Source organism: Leptonychotes weddellii, chromosome 13 (assembly GCF_054177405.1).
Source record: "Leptonychotes weddellii isolate Sample4059 chromosome 13, ASM5417740v2, whole genome shotgun sequence".
Classification (NCBI taxonomy): domain Eukaryota; kingdom Metazoa; phylum Chordata; class Mammalia; order Carnivora; family Phocidae; genus Leptonychotes; species Leptonychotes weddellii.
Genome location: NC_138381.1, coordinates 54,013,620 through 54,032,044, shown reverse-complemented (window position 1 = coordinate 54,032,044; position 18,425 = coordinate 54,013,620). Strand labels below are relative to the sequence as shown.

The following is an 18,425-nucleotide window of genomic DNA, read 5'->3' as shown; positions in this document are numbered from 1 at the left end:
TCCAAACATTTTTATTATTGCCACTATATTTTATTGTATTCTATTGCTTTACTAATTTGGGTGTTTATTGTTGAGAATAACAGGCTTGATTAAGGTCACTTTTAATAAAAACGGGACCACATTTCACCTTATCCACATGAAAGGCACTCCTGAGTTTTTGGTTTCTGCCTGTTTCACGGTGGCAAGATGTCCTTAAAGCGTAATTGATCTTCATTATCTCTGGCTAATCAGGGGCCTCATGAGCACCCCTAAATTGTTCCCATTTCCTTGTGGTTATTTCATTGCCTTTGTAGAAAGAACAAAGAAATCTGACTGACATTATAGTGGGCTTAAAAATTATCTTTTAGTTTCAGTACACTTCAATTCACAAATGAATAAGATATTAAACTGAACAATTCCTTCAAGCACATTACAATTTTCAGTATTAGAATAGGTTCCAATGAATCTAAATGAAGACATTTTAAATTAGAAAGAAATGAAAGGGCTATGGACATAACAAGCTAGAGATAGAGAAAAGAAAGGATGGTGCTTTTTTTCTGGAAAACTCTGATTTTTTTTTTTAAATTGTTTATTTATTTGTCAGCGAGAGAGAGAGAAATAGAGAGAGCACAATAGGGGGAGCGGCAGGCAGAGGGAGAAGCAGGATCGCCACTGAGCAGGGAGCTGGGTGCGGGACTCAATCCCAGGACCCTGGGATCATGACTTGAGCCGAAGGCAGACGCTTAACCGACTGAGCCACCCAGGCGTCCCTGAAAACTCTGATTTTTATAAATACGTACATTTATTTTTATTTACCTTTTTATTCTACCAGTATAGAACCAGCCACTTCATCCTTTCAGAGCCCCAAAAAAGGAAATTTATCAGAGGTTTAGTTTAATCTAAAGAAAAAATTGCCCAGAGGTACAATTAAGTTTGCTTCCAACTGTGTCTTCCTTGAGATGGGAAGACTTCCTTCTCAGAGAGTAAAGTGGTCTCTGTGTTCTGTCAGCCCTTCCAAGAGCCTTGGTCTCAGATTCATTCCTTTAATCTTTTAAATGGGGCTTGTCCATCAAGGTCCTTCTAAAAAATAAGATTTGGTTCAGGGGTCTTCCTTGGACCTACCACATGTAGAGTTAGCCTGATTAGTGGTTAAGAATAGATTTTGGAGTGAGACTTCCTGGTTCAAGTCCTGGTACCACCACTTACTAGCTGTGTGACATTGGACACAGTCTCTCTATGACTCAGTTTCCTCATCTGTAAGATTGGGAAAATAACCAGTATTCATATGTTACCTGTAAAGATTAAATGGCTTAAATAAATAGTAAAGTGCTTTGGAATACTGCCTGGCACATAGTAAGTGCTGTATGAGTATTAGCTATTATTGTTATTATTTAGGTTAAGAACCCCTCCTTCTACAGGACCCTTGTTCACTCATTCATTTATTCATTCATTCATTCACCTGCTCCTTGCTGAGCACTCTGCTACTCTCACTACTTCACTACCTCTTGCTCAGGATGAACTAGGGATGTCATGGACAAGGATAGTTGCCGGCTTTCTTTGTATTCTGTCTCCTCGCAGTGATTGGTATTTAATGAGTGCTCGGCTCTGACATAAATGAGGATTGACCTCATGTTTTCAAAGGTGATCTGATACCAGAGAACAGTGATTCTTATTTTTAAAGCATATGTATGCTAGGCTTGTCTTAAAGTGTCAAGGATGAGAACTGAGTATAGTTGTATACATCTGATGAGATTTTGGATTAACTTGGATTTTAGCCTGTGATTTTTCTAGTGTTTGCCTTAGTATATGCTTTAAAACAGTAACTAAAACTCTGGAATGTGCTATGACTTTTTCTCAACTTTTGAAGAAATTAACGCTTTCATTAAAACCAGGAACCTAAAAGTCTTGGAACTGCCCACACACATCCTGGAATTTATAAGCAAGACTAAGAGGAGCTCCAGAGACAATAGCCTGCGCCTCTCCTCCAAATTCAGATTGTCCAAGAAATGCTTGTGATTGCAAATAAACCACTGCTTTAGAATCCTCAAGAATAATGATCACAGCATTGTCCAGTAATTCAGCAATAACACCCACCAAATATAGATTCCATATATTGTGCATATACTGTATGTGTATAAGAATGCGCAATGTTTGCCTATAGAATAGTGCTATTGAAATTGGTATTTCCATCTTCAAGGGGTCAAAGTTCTTACAGGGGTAAGAACTAGGAATGGAATCATAGTATCTAAGATCTGAGTTGTAAGCATCTTGAGCTTATGTCTTATGGTCTGCCCACAAATAGGATGAGTTGTGAAGGTTATTTAGCCTTCTAGCTTTTTGACAAAATTGATAAATATATTTGAAAAGCAAAATAAAATATTTTTCTGAATAACCACATTGAATGTTTTAAATATTAAAATATTTGGTGTGTTTTTATACAGAATATGTGTATATTTTACCTGAAATGTGAAGAGGCTACCACACCTTTAAAGGACCTTCCTTAATGATGATGTGGCAGTCTTATGAAGGCACCATCAATAAGTCTTGTTGATAGGAAAAACAGTTTGGGAGGTGCCACTGGAAGAATGCATGCAACAGAAGTAGAAAGCTGTTTCCTTAACCCCAGTGCCAGGACTCTATTTTCCCGGTGCCTGGCTCTCTCAGGGAACGGGGAGGCTGGGAGGACGTGACAGCTGGGCTACATTCATGGAGTGGACTGATGGCATCTTCATAATTCTGTCTTTAAGAAGAGTCTGCTCATGGCACTTGAGTTTTTCCAGAAGGCAAAATTAGAATTCTTTCTTAACATATGATATCCAGAAGTCCTCAAGGACTTCCAGAGTTTTTATGAAGAATGCCAAATATCCTAGAAATTGTATTTCAACACCAGAGACTCTTTTAACATAAGCTAATTTAGCTTCACCACTATTGTGAGCCCTGACAACAATGTCCACCCCTACTACCTTTTCCAAGAGGTGTGGGTGGATCAGTATCAGCCCATTAGCACAAGCAGGGAGGACAGCAGGAAGCACCTGCCCTGTGGTACTGGGCCCGGCCTTTAGCCCAAGAGGGCAGCATTATGATTTTACACACATGTGCACACAAATGCGTGCATGTTGAGTACCATTGTTTAAAATCATTGTTGAGTAGCAGTTGCTTGGGCCCTACACAGGAGACCTGGACTCTACTCTCATTTCCTTTGGGTGATGTGCACAAGTCATAAATTCTTCAAGCCCCAGTTTGCTCATTTAATCTGAATGAAGAGTTTGAATTAGACCAAAATTTCAGAAGAAACTTTGATGTGCAGGTAAATCACCTGGGGATTTTGTTCAAATGCAGACTCTGGTTCAGTAAGTCCAGGGCAGGATCCAAGATCCTGCATTTCTAACCAGCGCCCAGGTGATGCTGATGCTGATGTTCCCTGGACGAATTTGAGTGGTAAGGGTTTAGATAAGACATCTTATTCTGTCCTCCGACCACCCTGTGATACAGGTATTCTTAGCTTCATTTTACAGTTGAGGAAACAGAGGCTTAGCTAAATACTGTCAGATGGCAGGACTAGAACTCAAACTTGGGTCTAACTGGCCCCAGAATTTAGCCACTATAAAAACTTTATATTGCCTTCCTTTTTTTTCCTGGGACTTGGAAGAATAACTGCAGTTTTCAAAGGTGTGTAACTCAGTAAGGAGTAGCTTAGCCATTATGAAAATCTATACCACCATAAACACAGAATAATACATAGTTCTTTTTTTTCCATTAGAAGAAAAAATATTGTGGTGGCATAGATAATGTGTAAGGTAAATGCCAAAGTCTGTTAATACAGGGGGTATTGTTGCATATTAGGAAGTATTTTAAGGCTATTTAATTTAGACTAATTTATTTAATGAGCTTTTAATCTACCTTGTCAGCTTGCTAGTTCCATCGTGTTGCATATTTTTATATTTGCTGACATTTCTACCAGCAATGATGGGGGTTTCGAGCACTGTGATTGGAGGATATGCAGAGTGTTCATATTTCTACATAAAAACCTCTCTGTTGCTTTTCTTTTTTCTTTTTCTTTTCTTTTTCTTTTCTTTTCACTTCTCTTCTCTCCTCTTCTCTTCTCTTCTCTTTTTTTCTTTTCTTTTCTTTAAGACAGAGAGAGAGTGTGTGAGCAAGCCAGGGGTGGGGGTGCAGAGGGAGAGGGAGACAGAATCTTAAGCAGGCTCCACGCCCAGCACGGAGCCCAATGTAGAGCTTGATCTCATGACCCTGAGATCATGACTTGAGGCAAAATCAAGAGTCCAGGGCTTAACTGAGCCACCCAGGTGCCCCCTGCTGCAATTTTTTAAGCACTAAGAATGCATTAGTACATTATTTCATGCTGTAGGCTGATGTCCACAAATATCGAACCATTACTATGTTTTGAGTCTACAGGAGTCAGCATTCTTTTAAAATCCTCATTCATGACTTTAAGCATAGCAAACTTACTGAAAATGAACTGTTTTGTTTTCTGAAGGCCAAATTCCAGGACTTAATTTTTATGTGGAAAACTTCACCTCAGAGCAGAATTTTACAGCATAGTTATAAACCTCAAAGAATAGGAATTTGTAATGGACAGGGCCATTGATTCTTAACAGGAGTCACATTAACAGGTATACAAGACACATAAAATGGTTCCAAGAGCCTCTGGCAACATGTGGACATACAGAATCTTTAACATGGATTTGCAAGTTAGTGCCTAAAAGGAATTAGGCAGTCAGACTCTAAAAATCCAATTATCGATCTGCTGACATACTTTGGTTAGTTCAGGGGACTTTAGTTTGGAAGATTATAAGTTCCCTGCCCACTGAGCAGAATGATGGGTGGGGTGGGTAGGAACTTCTGAGTCAGGCTGCCCAGGGTTCTGACCCCTAGAACCCCAGCTTTGCCTCTTAGCAGCCAATTTGACCTTGGACAAAGTACTCACCCTCTCTGAGCCTCAGCTTCCTCCTCACAGGGTTGACATGAAAGTGAAAAGATATACAGCACTTGAAAGTGCCTAGAACGTAGCAATAGATGTTTAGAAATGTTTATAAATGCTAATTTTCTGCTCTATAACCATTATAAAAGTATTCCTAACTCTCCAAATGATACTTCTCTGTCAAAATTTCTGTTGTGAGTGGGATACCTGTTGAAGGTGAGAACATGGTGGGGAGAGACAGCAGGGCATGATCAAGAAGCCCATGGTGATTAAATCCAAGGATTGGGCCAGGCAAGATGCTAACCCAGGTTATATGTGACAGAGGAAGATTCTGGTATAGCAGAGCACCCCTACACCACCCAGAGGTATTTTCTGAAGCTAATGAGCCCTGAGTAGCCCCTGAGCCAAAATCCCTGCCCTGTGCTGTCTCTTTTGGCCATTCAGGTCACACATACTCCCAATCACCTCAGCTTGTCATATTCAGATCTGGCTGGAAGCCAATCCTTAGAGCTTGTTCAGTTCCTTAAATAAGGAACTACCTTATGCATGGCACCTAAGACAAGTTCAGCCCTACAGTAAATGCGTGTCGGTCAGATTACATTGAAGGTACAGTATATTTCCTCCTAAGGTCTCTAACCACTTAGTAAATATTTGTCAGATGAATTAATGAAATGAAAACCTTTATAGAGGAAACCTGAAGATGTTGGTAGAGTGAGTCTATGGAGACAAAGGCTCTTCAGGTCATTGTTGCTGTCAACAGACCCTGTGAAAATGTCTTTCGTAGGCGACCCTTCCTTGCATCATTTCCAAGGCCTCTGGGGTACACAGGGAAACCACATACAGCTTTGGGACATTTTTTTAACTACTAGCAAAAGCAGCCCATCAGAGTACTCATTTTAAAGATGCATATTTAAAGACAAGGAGGGAAGAAAGAATTCTTAAATGCAAATGGCTTTTACACTTTCCTACTTATGTGTTTTGTTCAGCAGACTAGTGTCTTCCCACACCCTTCTGCTGTGTGTGCTGCCATTTTCTCCGAATTAAAGGAAGAGAAATATTGGCACCTATCAGTTAAAAAGCCCCAGGGATCCACATACCATCCGGGCCAGCTAGAATGAGGTGTTTATCAGGGCACGAACCCCTGGCTTCTGGGAACCCCCCCCTCTGACCTCTGTGCTTTCTTCCTAAAGTCCTCAGGCCAGGGCTTAAAAGGAAATAGAACAAAATTAAGGCCACCACTGGGTGATTTAGCCTTTGGTGGATACTGACGATTGGTGACGTGCTGGCGTTAATCAGGCAGCGTGGCCAGCACACGCCAAACACAGCCCAGGGTGGCTCTGGAACCTGCGCCAGCCTGCGGTTGGGCCTGGTGTGCGGTTTGGGCAACATTTTGAAAACAAGCTCATCCATAAAGTCAAAGGCTTTTAAAGTGATTTTTTTTTATTTATTTGAGACAGAGAGAACAAGAGAGAGAGCACATGAGAGGGGGGAGGGTCAGAGGGAGAAGCAGACTCCCTGCCGAGCAGGGAGCCCGATGCGGGACTCGATCCAGGGACTCCAGGATCATGACCTGAGCCGAAGGCAGTCGCCTAACCAACTGAGCCACCCAGGCGCCCTTAAAGTGATTTTTAAGTAGAATAAACATTGAGAACAATTAAAAGGAATGAACAAGGAGCTAGATTAAGATTGACACCCCCCACCCCGCCCAAATACCCAGTGATAAGGAAGCCAGCCAAACAGTGTAAGTGTGTTAAGGCAGAGTGGGAATGCAACGCAGCCATTAAAGGTGAAAAATACGTTAGTTTTTTTTGGATACATGAAATATGCATCTTTACTAATGTTGAACCCCGAAGTGGACTATTTGCAACCATTTCAAAATGCAGGTATAATCATTAACAAATGGCAGAACCGATTTTCATAATGTTGACTAATGTTTTCATCATATTGACTAAATCCCTAATTTTTAAAAACAGACTCTCATGGCAGTCATATGCAATCTTGTGAATATTCCCTTTTGAGGACTTGATTTCAGAGTGATCCTGTCACTCTGACTAAACCGACAAGGAAGTGCCATCCCTGGATGACAAGGACCAGGGACTTTAGGGACAAAGGAGAGCCAAAGAGCAGCAGGGCCAGCTTGAGGCCAGAGTGTCTGAAGCCTGATGCTTTCTGATGTTGGCTCTTCTCTGAGGAGGGTCCCCTGCCCTGGTGACCACACCCCAGCCCAGTCTCCTCAGCCTCACCCTCTTCATTCACCCAGCCATGTGACTCTGAGATGAAATCGGGGACAAGTAGAACAAGAGAGGAGAGTTATGTTTTAAATTTGGAAATTGCTCAAGAAAAATCAGGCTGTCTTGATTGGCACATGCAAATGTACGCAACTGTTAATTTTCTTGCTGAAATTCCCATTTCCTTTATCCACACAAAATCTCTGAAAAATCTTCTTGATGATTCTTTTGTTCCCTTTCTGCCCCCACCCCCAGTAATTAAAACGTGAAATAGTAGTGATGTCTTCTGGCCAACCTGAGGACCTGGTGGTGACATCAAGTCCAGGCCACTGCTCTTGGCCCCAGGTGGCATGCTGGGGCCGACAGCAGGGACGGGCTGTTGACGTAACTGTCTTCGTTTCTAATGCTGGTAGTAACCAACAGCGTTTAGTTTTGCTTTGACAACTCCTCCTACAGCCAAAACTATTGTTATGGCCCACATGTCATTGCTATTTATCCTAAATAAGGAAAAACAAAGGCTATTCTCGGCGTAGAGCAGGGCTTGTGGCCGGCTTTATTTGCAATATTACCATGGCACGCTGCCCTTCTCACTATGGCCGCACTGTGATTTTTCTGAAAACTGCTGCAACAGACACACAGCCTTCTCTTAAGTCTTTTCACACAGCCCCCGGGCATCAGAATGCACTGGAGGTGTTCTACGCACACATGAAAAACTGCCTAGCCCTCAGGGGAAACCCAGACTGTGCTTGCACAAAATGAACCAGAAAAAAGTGCCCTCCTGAGAGCTGTCTCTGCTTTGCCATTTGGATTCTTCTCTCTAATTTCTGAACCTTGTAAACTAAAACCGCCTAGTAGTAAGAGTCCTGACTTTACAGCACCCCTGTAGGTATATTTTCGCCACCATGCATTGAGAAATAGGGGCGGGGGGAGAGAAAGGGCAGAGCCGACAGGAAAGTGAGAGTGGGGGGGGAAGCTGAGTGTTTCCTGCTGTGCTTATGACTTTGACAGTTGCCAGTGCCCAGCTTAGCTGCAAGAGCTATGTGAACTGCTCCCATCAGTTAGAGAGAGACTTTGGGGATTGGAGGGCCCCAAGGACAGCCTGCAGCCTGGCTCCTGGTATGAGAGACGCTGTGGGCACTTCAAGCCAGGATGTGCTCTTGAAGATGGATCCACAGCAGAGAAGCCTAAGTGGCTAGGCATCCCTGTCTGTTTGCACACGCTGCCTCGGTAAGCCCTCGCTTCATTTCTTCAACCTTGAAAGCTTCCAGCAGGGATCAAGAGAAGAAATACTGTATTGGGATTTGTAGATCTCTGCCTTTCTTCCTTATCCGGTTTGATATTTGCCTGTTAAAAAGATTATTGAATGCAATGGAACACGATGATCTGTCTAGCTGCATTCTGCTCATCTGTGTGTGTAACATGTCCCAGGTGAGGCCAGACATGAGAAATGCAGACTAATCGTTGCTGTCTGTTGCTGTATATGACACTGGGTGTTCAGCTGCTCCAAGATTTGAGACCCTGGACTTGTTATCTGCTCTGTGACACCACCCGCTTCCTGCCACAGAGCTTCTGATTTGTGTGGATGGCAGTTGATAATTGGTAGCCACAGTCTGCGGTCAGAGCCATAGCATTTGAGTCTAACACCTGGGCTGGGCCCCGCTGATACAGTAGAGAGAGAGACAGAAGCACGCACACACACACACACACACACACACAGTCACACACTCACACCCCACGCTGGCTATAACTGCAGCTCTGAGCTGCCTAAAGAGGAGATGGCCTGAAGCTGAAGGGATGCTTTGAACGTGGGGGGTGGGGGGGGGCTGCATCACGGTTGGACTCCCCCTTGCAAAGGACCCGATTATGTCCAGTGACCACCTGAACAACAGCACACTGAAGGAGGCCCCGTTTAAAGACCTGTTCTTGAAAAAAGGTATACTTTCAAAGGGCAGCTGTGGGTGATGCCTGTTCTCTGGGGTTGTGGTGGTTGTTCTTGGAGTTTGGTCTGAGGACAGAGTTGAGAAGAGTAGAAACTCTTTCTCAAGAAGTTCATATCTACCTAAGAAGGGTCTGTCAGCTCTGAGAATGCCTCAGGGCTTGACTGTCTGTGGGAAGATGTATTTTAGGCTTTCTCATCTTCTTTCTCATCTGTGATCAGTTTGTTCCCGTTGGAGATGCTATACACGTAAATACACAGGTTTGTTGCTTTGGAGCTTTGTTTTCTCAAATGTTCTATACGTGAGACTAACTCTCCCCCACCCCCGGAAATTCTGTTACTCACTGCTAGACTCATGGGTACTTTTTTTTTTTTCACCCGGAGTCATTGAAAACAGCATCTGAAAGAAAAGATGTGTTTCTCAGGATGTGGGTGGTTTACTGGGTTGTTTCTCAGGTCACCAGTCTAGTAACAGTAGACCTGAGGCAAGCCAGCTGTGACTCTTGAGAGGCAGCCTGTGGGGACAGACAGAGACTGCTAGCTAGGGAGCATTCAGAAGCCACTCTGCTCTTAAATGTGAAGGAGATGGTTACTTGTGCAGCTGTATATTTTTCTGATGCATTTTCCTAAATTAATAATGTGGGGGTGGGGTGGGGGTGGATTTTTAAATGAATCCTATAGAGGGAGTTATGGATTTATGTATGTATTTTTTTCCATTTATAACATATTGGAAGGATAGACTTTTTTTTTTTTTTTGGAGGGATAGACTTTTAAAAGGTTTGTAATTGCTTTTACTCCTCTGCTATGTTTTCAGAAAAATCCTGTCAATCATCTTTGAGTGGAACATATTTAGCTAGATTTCTTTCTGAAGAGATCATGAGACTCTAGATTCTAAAATGTATGATGAAAAGTTGAATTGGATGAATGCTTGGACCTTAGTAATTTAAAAAGACGTTATTCTAGCTGGATGGCGCTGGTGTCTGCGTTCTAGGGATTCAGTAGCCAGTCAGTTTATTGGTCACTGCTCCTTGCCAGAGTCATTAAAGGCACCTGGCTGTGGGCCGGAGTCAGGCAGATGCGGGCCACACCTTGCCCTAAGAGAGCCCTGTGTCGTTGGACCGCACTCTGCTTTCCCCTCTCCTCCTAGAGATCATAGGTATCACTTCCCACATTTGGTATCATGCAAAACATTTTAGAAACATTAATAGAAATAGGATAATAATAACATTAATAGAAATAGGATTCTGTAAACAGGTAACTTAGAGCAACCATGAGGTTCTTTTTCCGGTGATAGTTCACAATGCCTAGAATAGTAATAGTTGAATAATTTTTAGGAAATATGAAAACCTTTGGCAAAACTTCATCACTGAAGTCATTAGTAAATGTTTGGTGGAATATGGCTCTGTGCTAGACATTGTTAAAAGCAGATTAGGCAATTGGGACCCTTCCTTTTACGGATTTCTTTAGCCGTTTATCTAAAATGAACACTAACTTTATGCAAGTCATGTGCTGCCTACTGACGATATTAAATAAGATCAAGATACTATCCCAGAGATTACTCCAGGAGGAAGACGACCAGAAAATGGGCAGTATAAGTGATAAGTCCTATGACAGGCTTCAGCTGCATGCTAGGGAGCCTCCCAAGGGAACCATCATCAAGCAGTTAGGAAAGAGCTCCTTAAGGAAGATAAAGCCTGGGAGGTGACACCACATTGGCGTATTTCTGGGGGTAGTTCTTTTCCCCTTCTTTTGTTTTACTTGTTATAGGATAAATTGGAATAGCCAACCCACCCAAGGAAAAGAAAATTCAAAATATATAATCTAATCATCATGATTATAGCTCTTACTGTTTTGCCTTCTGAACTTCAAGCTGTGAAATTATTCATATAACACAGGCTGAATTTCCCCCCCTCAACCATGGTGTTTAATGAGTGTGAATTTTCATTCAGCCATTAAAATCTCCAAGAGTATTTTTAAACTAATAGTTCACAAACTTGAGGCAGTTATGGTCTATTTAGATTCCAACTCCTGGCCCCACCGCCCAGTCTCTGTAGGATCGGGGCAAGAACTTACCAGGCTTTAGGAACATTCAGCACTTTAGAAGTGTCACAGAGCCATAAATAAAGAGTAAGACGCCCTCCGAGGCTGTCCTCTCTGCCCAGTAGGACAGAGAGGCAGGAAATGCACCTACTCATCTGCGGTGCATGAGCCATGCTGGAGACCTAGGAAAGCTTCCTGGGAGAGAGGGGCTGCCCAGAGTAGGCCTGTGCGGCAGCTAGCCACAGTCTCGGTATTCCCAATAGACTGTAGCACTTGGGAGAGCAAAGTGGAGTGCTGTCATTGGTTAGGGTTGGGGAGGGGCCGTTTGCGGTGGTGTGTAGGGTTTTGTGGAAAGCATTCGGTGTTTTCAGTGACATCACGGTATTCTGCATGGCAACTTCTCTGAATGCGGGCCGCCAAGGTATTTCCTGGGCTGGGGGGGGGGGCGGCTGATGAGAGGCTCAGACTTTGCCCCCCGCCACCCCATTTATAGAGTCTATAAGGGCGTAAATTACACATCTGGAGCTTTAAAATTAAACATTGAGAAAATAGGATTCCTGTGAAGGATGATATATTAATGGAGGAAAGACCAAGTGGAAGACGGGTTAACCATCCCACAAATAGAAATGAGGGTTATATTAGGAGCCTAAGGTGGTAGAACCACGCTTCCCCCGAGTTCTTTAAAAATAGTACAGACGCTCATGCCTCTAGTATGAGTCAGTTCAGCTCTTCATTGAACCAGAGAATAGACCAACAGGCTTCACACCGTTTCCTCTGTTCTTGCAGTTCTCCACTGCACAGCCTGGCGTTTCTTGGGGATATTCTATAAAAATAGAGAGATGCCATCATCACCATCATCACTGTCTCTGTTTCATAGTAATAAAATAAGGTGCTGTGATGCCTTCCTGTAAGTTTTAGGCTAAATTTATCATAAGATTTCTGGTGTTCGGATTGCAGTGACTCATCCATTGTAACATTGTGAACCAGAGCTCCATGAAAGGAGGGGGAGTGTGAAAATTTGACTTCGGCTTAAAATTATTTCCTTGCATGGACTGCTTTTTGGCATTTCTCTGTTGATGTCAGTATCTACTGGAATCAAGGAAAACTGACCAGTGGGCTGTGTTCAGAGTCCGAACTAGGCACATGAAATTTTGGAAACCCTAAAATATCCTATTATTTTCTCAGAACTCTACTATTCCTGTAGATTTTTTTAAAATCTTTTAATCTTTGTTTTTAATTGTTCTTCCTTAGCCTCCTCTTTCCACCCCATTCCCAAAACCAAAATCACAGACATTTTTCCTTTCTGGGCACCATTGCACATTGCCTCTCCTCTACCATGAGAAAACGGACAGCATCTTGTCAGGCCAGATGTGGGCAGCCCAGGGTGAGAGAGGGAGAAGCAGCAAGGTCCCAGTGCAGTGCCAGTCCTCAGCTGGCGTCTGCCTCCTTCCTGTGCACAGGCTCTTGCTCCGAGATGCCCCTTGATTCAGGAAGCCGTAGCATGCATGCATCTGTCTGAAGAATATGCCTCTTCCGGGCCTGTCAAGAGTGTCTCCTACGGGGTGGGTAACAGGCCTCACCGTACCTTCTGTATGTACAGCCTTTGCACCCCGGCCTCCCAAGCTTGGAGCACAGTGAAGAGGAATCAGTGATGTGTAAAGGAGGAGGGTGTGTGTGGGGGGGCTGCACGAGCACCCCCATAGACGTGCATACATGTGTGGGAAGACATGTGGCCACGAACTGCTGCCTTGAAGGGAAGGTGGTTTCAGCAAGAAGTGAAGAGCGTTCAGCCTGCCTGAGCGCTGACTGTGCAGTGCAGGAAACTGCTGGGTAAGGTCCCCAGAAGCCCCCAGAAGGTCTGTGGTTGAGATCAGGAGTACAGCAGTCTTGAAACCCGACACCTTGAAGAACAGGTGTGCTGAACTTCATCTGGTATTTGCATCCGGAAGTGAGAAAGCAAGGTTTGTTTTGTTTTTTAATGTAAAGCTTCTTTTACTTGTCCTGTGAGTTACTTTCTTGAGAAGGTGTAAAATCAGGCCATTGGCAACAAAGCCACACCTGGGGACCGCCAAACCCTTTGGGGCCCCACGGCCTCTGAGCAGTATCCATGAGGGAGTGAAGGGTTCAGGAGCAGCCAAGGAAGAGACAGGAATCACCATCACCATGATTACACCATGTATGGAGAGAGAGAGGGGGGACTGGGTTTCCCATCTACCATGTCCAGGCTGTTGATATCCTATAGTGGTGTGGTCTTTACTTAATTTGCCTTTCATGATGCATGTTTTAGTAGAATTTTCCTGTTTAAAGTATAAGAGGGTGTGGGAGGACCAGTATGAGGAGGGGCTGCTCACATACCCCCTTGTCTTGAAGGGAGAGGTTATCAGTAGCAGAGGTCCCTGGAGTCTGGACCTCATCACGCTTGTCCCCAAGAAAACTCACTCTGTTTACTCCAGTTTTCACTCGGAGAATTCTCAGGACCCCTCTTGGAGAAGTATGGAGAGCCCCAAAGAGAGTACTTCCCTGTTGTTAGTGTTTGAGAAAGCAGTCTGTTTTTACTGACTGTGTATGCCCAGAGTTCAAAGTGAAGGTCAGCTGCACGTTTGACGGGCTGTGCCGCTCTGCGGAGGCTCCTTCCCCAGGGGCCGCACTTTGGGCTTCAGGGAGCACCCCAGGTGACCCTGGACTGCAGCGGGGGCCGACTAGCTTCTGCTGTGCTTACTGTGGCTCCTGCATCTGGTTAGGACTTGGTTGTTGGGACCATGACCTTTGGGACCCGGGCCAGGCCCTGCGGGAAGAACTGCCTCTCGCTGGTCCGGGGACTGAAGTAGCTGAGGCTCTGGTTGGGCTTCTCTCACCCAGATCGGCCCGCTGGGCTACACCGCTGGGCTGTTTGCCTTCTTGAGTGGCACCCTGGGAACCCAGTCCCTGACCGCCTATGCCCTTGCCCTGGCCCAGGCGAGCTCCGTACTGTTTCGATGCCCGTGAAGCCCCCGGGGTCTCTGCGCATCCTGCGCTCCGAAGGTGCACCGGTTATGGTTGTACTTGTGCGTGAAAGCTCAGGACGGTGGCCCAGGAGCTGTTCTGACGACGTCTCAAATCCTGGCATCAGCAGGGTCCTCAAGACGTCCAGGCCAGCAGTGTTTGCGCTAGAGTGCCTGATGTCAGCCAGTATAGACCACCATTTCTCCAACTGTGGCTCAAGGATCTCTGGGGGTCTCCAAGACCAGTCTCCAGTGGTCAGTAAGGCCGGATCTCCTCCAACACCGTAACCGAACAAACATGGCACAACAGACAGAAGGTGAAGCAGAGGGGAGAATCCAGCTGTCTTTTTATTAAGGCGTATATTGTAAGAGATGCACAGAAGGGTAAAGCAATGCCACTCTTATCACTAAACTTTTGTTTTGAAAAACGGTGTATTTGATTGTTATATATGTTAACATGAGTTTATTTTTTAATGAATAAATTTTTAATTTTTCAGTGTTAGTTGTAAATGTGGCAAATATCAATAGATGTCATCCATATGAATAAAGCGCTTTTGGGGGTTACCAGTAGCTTTTAAGAGCATAGAGGGCTCCTGAGAGCAAAGCACTGGAGAGCTGTTAGTGTAAGCAGAGCGGGAGCGTGGAGCCGAGGGAGGAAGGGCAGCAAGTTAGGACATGTAGTCGGGGTGGGGTGGGCTTTCCAGGTGTTGGGCCCTCAGCAGGACCAGGGTAGGGTGCACTGCACATGGCATGTCCATAAGAAAGCTGAAGAGGCGCAACCTTCGAGCGGTAGTCCTCCTTTAAAAGAAAGATTCCATACACTGTTACCCACAACTGAGATCTTTCTTAGAACTCTTGCTTGCGATGAACTTTTTTTTTTTTTTAAATGGTCATTCTTATCTTTTTTTTTTTAAAGATTTTATTTATTTATTTGAGAGAGAGAGCACATGAGAGGGGGGAGGGTCAGAGGGAGAAGCAGACTCCCCGCCGAGCAGGGAGCCCGATGTGGGACTCGATCCAGGGACTCCAGGATCATGACCTGAGCTGAAGGCAGTCGCTTAACCAACTGAGCCACCCAGGCGCCCGCGATGAACTTTTTAATGTAATGTTAGATCAGAAGATTCATGCCTTTCAGATGATATAAAATGTTCTATGTGCTGTCTCAGGCCAAAAGAAGTCAAATCCAGAGTGAATAAAGATCTAAACATAAAAACCTTAGAAAAAGTATTTTTAGAATATTGGAGAAGACCTTCCTCATCAAACAGGAAGCTTAGAAGCCATAAAAGAAAAAAATAGTATTTCATGACATAAAAATTATTTATATCTTCTGTGGAGAAACTCATAGACTAGGAGAAGTTAGTGACAGACTAGGAGAAAATACTTGCAACACATGTAACAGACAAAGCTTTGTGGTCGTAATACGTAAAGGCTGCTTACCAAAAAATGAGAAAATCACAAATAAGCTAATATGAACTAATATGATTATGAAAAAGAAAAATACAAATTGCCAATAACCATAGGGGAGGATCTAAAATTACTAGTAATTGGGGAAATACAAATTAAAACAAGATATGTATTTTTGCCCATCAGATTAGTGCAAATGAAAAGGGCGAGTATTCAGCATTGATGAGCGTGTGAAGCCCCTTCCTAAGGCAGAGTCTCAATAGCCATCAGCGTTTAAAAGGATATGTCCTTGACCCAGAAATTTCAATTTTAGGAGTCTTTCCTGTAGGGATACTCAAAATGTGGGTCAACACTCATATTCACACATACGTACACATGCACACACAATCTTTTGATCATAACAGAAAAGGGGAAAAAAATACCCAAACATCTATCACTTGGAGAATATAAATTCCAGTATATCAGTATTCTGGAATACACAGCCACCATAAAGAATGAGGTTGGTTTTTATATATTCTTGTTTAAAAATGTCTGTGATATGTTAAGTGAAAAAAAACAGAACAATGTATTTGTACAATGATTTCACTCATTAAAAGAAGAAAGCCCTTATTCAATAGGCAAATGCACAGCTACATACAATGGGTGAACTGTGCTATCTCCCAGGACGGCCTGGGGTTGGGTGGGGTCGGGAGTGCTGCCGGCCTACAAAGGAGAACTTTTACATTGTACACTATTTCCTTCAGTATTGTTTACATTTTAAGGAAGTCTTCATTATTTTTATAATAAAATCCTTTTCAAATGAAACACAGATATACCCCAAATGCCTGTAGAATTATGGAAAATATAATTTGACTGTATGGCTACAAATGGTTATCTGCATAGCTTTCTATATACAGGAAAAGATAACCTAGAAAGACATCCTCCAGGTGAAGAATTAACCCCTGAAGACTTTGAGCAGGACCCCTCACTGTAATCATCATTTTCTTCTCTTTCCATGTCCATAGAGCAATGAAGTTGGTTTTTTTTTTAAGATTTTATTTATTTATTTGACAGAGAGAAAGACAGCAAGAGAGGGAACACAAGCAGGGGGAGTGGGAGAGGGAGAAGCAGACTCCCCACTGAGCAGGGAGCCCGATGCGGGGCTCGATCCCGGGACTCCAGGATCGTGACCTGAGCCAAAGGCAGATGCTTAACAACTGAGCCACCCAGGTGCCCCTCAATGAAGCTTTTTAGAGAAAAGAAAACATTTGTCAGTTCCAGGGCTTGATTTAACCTGATGATCAGCCATTAGGCCTCGGGGGGTGTCCAGAACAATGACAGCCATGCAGGGTGGGGGTAAGGTAGGTAGCACAGCCCCAGGGCCTTGCTGACTACCAGCATCACCTCTTGAGCTTCCTCAGTCAGCCAAGACCATGGGATCTACCCTTTTACTGCCCACCAGGGCTGTGCCTGGCAAACCCACCTGGCCTCAACTACTCACCACGTCGTTTCAGTGGTTCGGTTCCCTCACACTCAGCTCTCCATTCTCCAGGGTGCACATCTGGGCTGGTCCCGCTATAGGCCCCATGCCAAGTACAGTCCAGCCAGTCCAGCAAGCACATTTGTACATCTTTGTCCCTTGGGTATGTATGGGCCAAAGGCAAGAGTGGAGGGCAGTGTCACAGGACTGGACATGGTGAGATCCAGAAACACCCTGTGTTTATTCCCATGCCAACTCTAGCCCCCCTGTTTCCAGGGTATGGATGGTGGGGGCTCACAGGTGCAGACATTGGGGTCTAGACGGTGCTACCTAGTCCCTTCCTGCGTTATCCCAAATGTGAGACCATACACTGAGAGATAACACCACTGGCCATCAGCTTGGGTTCTATAGCAAGAGGGTGTGTGTGTGTATGCATGTGCATGCCTTGTGTTATGCATAGCAAGAGGGTGTGTGTGTGTGTGTGTGTGCATGGGCATGCCTGGTGTGTATGCATAGCAAGAGGGTGTGTGTGTGTATGCATGTGCATGCCTTGTGTGTATGCATAGCAAGAGGGTGTGTGTGTGTGTGCATGGGCATGCCTTGTGTGTATGCATAGCAAGAGGGTGTGTGTGTGTGTGTGCACATGTGCATGCCTTGTGTGTATGCATAGCAAGAGGGTGTGTGTGTGTGTGTGTGCATATGCATGCCTTGTGTGTATGCATATCCATGTGCATGTGTTATTTACTCGAACACATGCATACATGTGTGTATATGTGTGCATGAATGCACTGTGCCCATGTGTGTTGCTGCACGCATGTGTGTGCATGCAGGTGTGTATGTGTGGGTGTGTGCAGGTGTGTGTTGCAGGTTCCAGGCAGGGACACAATTGACAGAGCTCTCCCCTTTTCTCTTCCTCTTCATTAAACCCCATACCTCCCTACCTCACAACAAAGTTGTGTGCTATCTTCCTCACCATCTTCCAGAGCTTCTCACCGTTTAAGTTGACACCCCTGCACAATCACTTCCTTTCACTGTGTGGGGAGACTGAGGAAACGGGTGGGCAACATTCAGCAAAGCCATGAGCTGTAAATTAGAAAGCAGGAAATGTGGGTTCTAGGGTTGACCTTGAGCAATGAGCCTCTGCTTCCTCCCTGCAGATCTGAAGGGCTTGAGTCACCACCTCTCAGTGCCAACTCAGTGTTCTAGAAGTAGCTCCACGGCGCCGTCCTAGAGCGTGACGCATGTGTTAATGGCAGTTCGGAAATCCTTCGTAATGACAGTGTCAGGAATGCAGTTTCTGACCGCTCGTAAAATATGGTGCCTGCAGGGTTGGAGACAGCGGAAATGTGTTTTCTAAATTACTTCCAAAGACAAGGCCCTGAGTAAAGGAAGTTGGAGCTTTTTATCAACATATTTTCCCTTCGGTGTAGTGTGTGGATCCTTTGTGGATGTACTT

General features: G+C 44.4%; 1 protein-coding gene across 11 annotated transcripts in view; it reads left to right on the top strand.

Annotated features, from left to right (window-relative positions):
• The window catches only part of LDLRAD4 (low density lipoprotein receptor class A domain containing 4), a 397,933-nt gene that overhangs the window by 351,039 nt on the left and 28,469 nt on the right, over positions 1-18,425 (top strand). The window contains exon 1 of one of the 11 annotated variants that reach the window (XM_031040802.2): positions 8,095-8,376. The exons of 5 other annotated variants lie outside the window; for them this stretch is intronic. Coding sequence is in view for 2 of the 6 variants with exons in the window: in XM_006744837.3 (XP_006744900.1) it covers positions 9,013-9,082 (70 nt within the window). In the remaining 4 variants the exon portion in view is untranslated. Of the gene's footprint in view, positions 1-8,094; positions 8,377-8,589; positions 9,083-9,847; positions 9,863-11,590; positions 13,087-13,503; positions 14,472-18,425 lie in introns of those variants that run through there. 5 more of the 11 variants (XM_006744837.3, XM_006744836.3, XM_081802610.1 and 2 more) reach the window with 5 other exon arrangements.